Consider the following 6,163-nt stretch of genomic DNA (forward strand, 5'->3'; position numbering starts at 1 on the left):
TGCACTAGGCTTAAATGCCTCCCGAGACTCCCTCTTTCCCCTCCACCGCAATCACCTGGATGTTTGTGTTGTATCTTCCGACTTTTCCTCCACACCATCCCTCCTTCCTCGGCAAGAACTCCAACGCCAGTCCCCCGACCCTCCCGGCGCGCGAGGGCACCGCGATGCCTGCAGAGGAGTCCCTGGCCACCTGGGCCCAGCTCCAGTCCCCGTGGCCAGCAAGAGCAGGAAGAATCTGCGAGGAGCTGCCTGCTCCCCCAGGGCCAGGGTGACGGGCCACCGTCCCCTTGCCTGCCCCCCTACCCCCAGCCTGCCCTTCCTCATCCCTGGGGACCAGGCCTGCGGGGGATTGTCTTCACTCCAGGCGTGCCGACTCCACCGTCATTAGACATCCTCAACCCTCCTAGCTTGTTCCCTCCATCTCTTCGAAGGAGGCATGAAGATGGCGGGTGGGGGCTGTTTTGGGACAGAGAGGCCTGGCCTTGGGCAGGGCTGTCATGTGCCCGCTTGCTTTCTTCCCCCTTGTAGGTTTAGCTGATGTTAGTGCCCCTGTAGCAAACCTGCGCTGGCCACCGGCGAGCTGGGCTCTCCCTGTGGCACTTGTCTTGCCATCCTCCTCCCCTGCTGAGCTCTGCAACCCAGGGGACAGCGTGGGGGGTCTCTCTGCAGGGGGGCGGGAAGGTAGGATGGCCCATAACGACCACACCTCCAAGACGAAGTGAGGGGGTGACAGCCAGGAGCCGTGCATGGGACAGGGACCTGCCAGGACAAAGCAGGCTTGGTTGCAACCTCCTGACCTCATGGCGTAGCAGAGTTCCTGGCTCGATGGTGTTAAGGGGTGAATAAGCTCCCTGTTGCTCAAGGGTCCCCAGGTGTGGGTTGCTGGGAGAGGCAGAGGTGAAGCTGTTTGCTGTTCCTTGGAGACAAAGGGAAGGGTAGGAGGAAAGCAGTACTTTTCTGCAGGGCCCCAGGCCATTAGAAGTGGCCGAGATGGGGAATGGGTTGTGTTTGGAGCAGACGGGTTAGGAGAAAAAGGAGGTGCAAAGAAGGATGAGAGGAAAGGAAGGAGCTGGGGCTTGGGGTGCCCTGAGCATGTGGGGGCAGATGGGATAGCTGGAGGGAGGTTTCTGCAGGAGAAGAAGGGCCCGGGTGGTTCATGGAGAAGAGCAATTCTTGGAGAACAGGACCTGGCGTGCCAGGCATGATCCCTGGGGCTGCGACTCGCTGCCTGGCTGTCCCCAGCCAAGTGGGTGGCAAATCTGTAACCTGTCACTGCTAAGAAGACAGTGCTGACCCTGGGCATGGGTGGCTCAGTGCCTCTGATGGGACTCCAGGCGTGCACGGGGTCTGGTTGCTGTCGGTCACTACTGGGAAAAGGGGATGTTTCCCAGGGCCAGACCACCACTGCCTTGAGCCTCACACCCTTGGGTGCATACCCTCAGCCCACCTCCTCCATGGGAAGCGAGCCTCCCTGGTTCTCCCACCTGGGAAGAAAGCTGAGGAGGCTGCAAGCCAGCAGGAGAGAGCCCAGAGGCCAGCGCAGGACCCCCCACCCCACCCCCCCGCCTTGCCCCCCTTATTTTTTTAGCTAGATAGTTTCTCTCATGCTAGTCACCTGGCAGGTTGTGATACTAAATGTGCTTGTGTCTGTCTTCTGGGCCTGGCTTTCCCCTGGTGGTGCAGAGGTCTCGGGGCACACGCATGCTGCTCCCCTGGGAGCTTGGGCTTGCTGAAAGGAGGTTTAGTCCTCAGGAGCGTGGGGTGTGGAGCCCAGGGCTGAGCTCTCTAGGGCTTGTGCCTTTCCCTGCCTCCCTCCCTCTCTCCCAGTGCTGCTCCATGCTGCTGGGAGAGTGCTGAGTCCCCAGTGCAGGGTGCATTCAGGCCTCGGTGCCACCTGCCCCTGTGTTTTGTCGTGTCCCGGACCTGGTGCTGTAACGACCGTACCTCTGATTAAAGGTAGACAGACCCGAACCGCTGCCCTGTGCTTCTTTCCACGCTCTGGAGGCCAGCGTCGGTCAGCCCCTTGGGGTGGCGGGTGTGCAAATGCTGCTGGAGCAGGCGTGGGGGGGTGCTTGGTGTCTGTGTGCGTGCAGTGGGGGCTGGGGAGGGGGGGGGATGTACCACCCCCAGGGCACCTCTCCTAGGCTGAGCATCGGAGGTGAGGGATCCCCAGCTCCGCCGGGCATCTCCCTAACCTCCACACCGGGGTGGCTGCTGCTAACCTCAGCTCTGTGGCTACGTGTGGTGGGGGTGTCTGAGCTTGGGCTTTCCCCAACTGGTGTTCCCATTAGCCAGAGAAATACCCCATTGTGTGTGTCCCCCCCCTGCTGCTGAGCTCCACATGCTGCCAAATCCAGTCCTCTGCCTCCAGGCAGCAGGCAGGGTGGGAGCAGGCGGTGGAGAGCAGCTCAGCGGTGGAGCCGCTTCTTTCTTTACATTTTTTTTTTAATTTTTTCTTTCGAGTGTTCTCATCCTGGTGGGTGCAATGGGGTGTGGGGGCTCTGCGGTAAAGCCAGGCCCCATAAATGTTCCAGGTTAAAAATAACCCTGCAAGAAAAGGGAGTGGGGGAGAGAAGGGAGGCTATTTTTAACCCCAGCGTGCAGCAGCATTTGGTTCTGGTGTTGGTCTGCAGTCAGTCTGCAATCACTGCAGCTGGGGAAATGCGGTTCCACCCTCCAGCCCTGACCCCACAGCGTGCTTTCTGGCCGGATCCTGCTGCCCTTGTACCATGGTCCTGCTCCCCTGTTCCCTTCTTCACCCCTGGCTTGTGGTGCCTGGCATGGCGGTACCCTGCATGGTGGTGCAAGTCTGCCGGGGAGGCAAAAAAGACACCCTCCCGCACCCCTGTCTTTGCTAGTGCCACATTGTGACTTCTAGCTCCTCCAAAACCCGCCCGGGGTGGCTGGTGCAGGAGCTGAATTGTTTACCTTGCTAATGCTTTTGGTGCTCTCTGGATTCCTGGTGAGCGGGTCCCTTGCAGGCACAGCACGTGGCTCCTGGTTTGGTGACCCTTCATCCTGATGAGGAAGGGAAGGGGTTCAATGGGCTTGGCTTATCCGAGAAGGGATGAGATGAATGCCAGGAGAATGGTTTGCTGGAAGGAGAAGTCCCAATCAGCTGCTGAAGAGGGGTCTAGGGCTGGATCAGCTTTGGGTAATCGGAACAGGCCAGTGTTGGAAAAGCCTTCCCCAGGACCACCAAGTGCAGGTGTCAGCACAGGGGGGTTGAGCCACAGGGCATCTTGGTCACTTGGAGTGGTACAAAGGGGGTCGCACGCATGCTTGTAAGGAGCAGAGGGCTTCTGCAGTCCCCTTATCTCTGTTTCTTCTGCCCTGGTGTGCCAGGGGCCGTTGGGATGAGGAGCGGGGAGGACTGCTGTTATCAGGCCATCAGAGCCAAAGTAACTCCACGTCAGCAGTGGTGCCACAACCTTGTGTGATGAGCGTGCCTGGCCACAGGGGGAAGAGCTTGATGCCACGATGGCATGAGGCGGTCTCACGCTGGCAGCCTGTGCCTTGCACGCGTGCGGAGCTAAATGCAGGAGACAGGCTGTGAAGGGCTGAAAGTGCCTTTCTGAGTACTAGGGACTTTTGGGGGCAGGCAGGAGGAAACGGGCTGGGGAACGAGATTCAGTGCTGGCTTTGGTCTTTGGAAAACACAGGCAGCTGTAAAGAAACCCTTCAAAGCGCCACCCTGGGACAGCTAGCAGGGCTGGGTGCAGCAAAAGTTGGGGGTGCCAAGGAGAGTGGTGCCTGCTTGGCAGCAGCACAGCCAAATGGATGGCTCCATCCCAGATGGAGCTGCCTGAATTGCTCAGCAGGCTCAGAGCTAATCATCTTGGAGGTGTTAGAGGTGGGACAAGGCCGTGTGTGCATGTGGACCTGTCTTGTCTGCCATGAGTGAGCCTGCAGGACCGGGATGTGCCTCAGGACGAGTGCTGGATGGAGAGGAGGAATAGCAATGACGTGGTGAGGAGGGGAGAAGGAGGATAGTCTCCAGCCAGCAGCAAATGAGGAGAGCATCCTTGAACTGAATGTCCTGGTAGCATGTCCTGGCCTGACAAAAGTACCCCCAAGCTTGGGGCTACCATCAGGGCTTGGTGCTTCCCTGGCTTCTGGGACCTCCTTAGTAGCTGCTGCCTGAGCTGTCACAGGTGAGGGAGCTATGCCATGTTCGAGCAAAGCTGTGGGGACAGCAGTGTGCCATTTGTGCCGGTGGCCTGGTTGTAGGTCAGCAGCCTGGCTTGGTGTTGGGCTTGCACCGGGCAAGATGGAGAATCAGTCTGGATGAGCCAAGCCATGGTGGTGGGGGTCCCGGACCCCACAGTCGTCATGTCCCCTGGAGAACCAGGGTGAGGGGCAGCCCTGTAGTGAGCAGGGAGCCTGCTGCGTGTGCCAGGGCTAAATCCTCAGGGCAAGCGGGCCAAGAGGGTGTTTGGAGCCAAGCCCAGTTCCTGGCCACTCGTCTGCAGCATGCCAGAGCCTGATCGGTGCCACTCAGCCATCACCCCGGCTTGTGTCTCTGTGTCCAGGATGGCAGTGGCACCCTCCAGCGCAGCAGCTCCCTGGGGAAAATCCGGGAAGTGATACGGAGGAGCAGCGAGATGTTGGTCAAGAAACTGCAGGGCAATGGTCCCCTGGAGCCCAGGAACTCCAGGTAGGGACCAGGGCTATGAGGGCCAGGCTGGGGGCAGGGTGAGCGGGGGACCTTGCCACCCCTGCCCTTGGGGTCTGGGCAGGCACAATAAGATCACACCTGCTCTCCTCTGCTTTCTTGTAGCATGAAACGAGCTGCGTCATTAAATTACCTGCACAAGTCTAGTGATGCTTCGTTTGAGGTAAGGACGGGGCAGATGGTGGGGCTGGTGCAGGAAGGGCTGTTGAGGTGGGGGCTTGTGTGGCTGCAGCTGGCTATAGGGACCGTGGCCAGTGACACAGGGGGTGCCCGAGACCCCACTGGTGACGTTCATCTGTGCAGATGTACTCATCTGTGTGGGGCTGGGGCTACTTTGTCCTCCCAAGGGATGGTGGCCAGGGCCAGTGTCCCCACTCCGTGCCCTGCAGCAGGGGCAGCTGCAGAGACCCCTCTTCTGAGATCATAGCTCCAAAAATCACGGAATCACAGAATCGTTGGAGTTGGAAGGGACCTTCTAGAGATCATCTAGCCCAACTCCCCTGCCAAAGCAGGGTTGCCCAGAGCACATCACTCAGGAGCATCCAGGCGGGGCTTGAAGATCTCCAGAGAAGGGGACTCCACACCCTCCCTGGGCAGCCTCTGCCAGGGCTCTGCCACCCTCACCCCAAACAAGTTCTTCCTCAGATTGGAGTGGAACTTCCCATGGTCCAGCTTGTGCCCGTTGCCCCTCGTCCTGTCACTGGGAACCACTGGAAAGAGTCCAGCTCCATCCTCCCTCAACCCACCCTTTAGATCCTTGTCAGCATTAAGAAGGTCTCCCCTCAGCCTTCTCTTTTCCAGGCTGAAGAGCCCCAGCTCTCTCAGCCTTTCCTCATCAGGGGGATGCTCCAATCCCTCCAGCATCTCTGTTGCCCTACGCTGGACTCTCGCCAGCAGTTCCCTGTCTCTCTTGAACTGGGGAGCCCAGACCTGGACGCAGGATTCCAGTTGTGGCCTCCCCAGTGCAGAGCAGAGGGGGAGAATGACCTCCCTCCACCTCCTGGCCACACTCTTCCCTCTGCAGCCCAGGCTCCCATTGGCCCTCTTGGCCACAAGGGCCCATTGCTGGCTCATGGAGAGTTTACTCTCCACCAGGACCCCCACATCCTTCTCCTCAGCAGTGTGGAGGAGTGTGTGCAATGAAGGTGTTGATCCCTTGTAATCCCCTCCCTGCCCCCTTCACTCAGCAAAACCCTCCAGCTGCAGACCGGGGAGCGAGGGAGGAAAGAAGTGGCTAATGTGGCTGATAACGGCCCTGGGGCTTGCAAGGCAGGAGGTGGGCTGGCAGCTTTGGGGGGACACAAGGGTGTGGGGGGTTGCGGGTACCGCTCCTCAACGGGTGATGTTGCTTTTCCAGGGCACCCAAGGCCTCCGTGCGGAGAGCAGAGGCCTCAGCGCCAGCAGCATGGACCTCTCCTCCCACAGCTCCTTGCTCTCCTCCAACTGACCCTCCTGCAGGTGCCCCCCACTACCATCTGGCCGCCATGC

General features: G+C 59.7%; 1 protein-coding gene across 6 annotated transcripts in view; it reads left to right on the forward strand.

The window, feature by feature from the left end:
- KLC4 (kinesin light chain 4) overlaps window positions 1-6,163 on the forward strand; it is a 29,111-nt gene extending 22,948 nt beyond the window's left edge. For 4 of the 6 annotated variants that reach the window (XM_014962442.1, XM_014962440.1, XM_014962443.1 and 1 more), the window contains exons 14-16: window positions 4,533-4,657; window positions 4,781-4,838; window positions 6,033-6,163. In XM_014962442.1, the coding sequence (XP_014817928.1) occupies window positions 4,533-4,657; window positions 4,781-4,838; window positions 6,033-6,122 (273 nt within the window). In that variant the 3' untranslated portion in view covers window positions 6,123-6,163. Of the gene's footprint in view, window positions 1-8; window positions 1,972-4,532; window positions 4,658-4,780; window positions 4,839-6,032 lie in introns of those variants that run through there. The other 2 variants (XM_014962445.1, XM_014962446.1) reach the window with 1 other exon arrangement.

This window comes from Calidris pugnax, unplaced genomic scaffold (genome assembly GCF_001431845.1).
Source record: "Calidris pugnax isolate Ruff unplaced genomic scaffold, ASM143184v1 scaffold147, whole genome shotgun sequence".
NCBI lineage: Eukaryota > Metazoa > Chordata > Aves > Charadriiformes > Scolopacidae > Calidris > Calidris pugnax.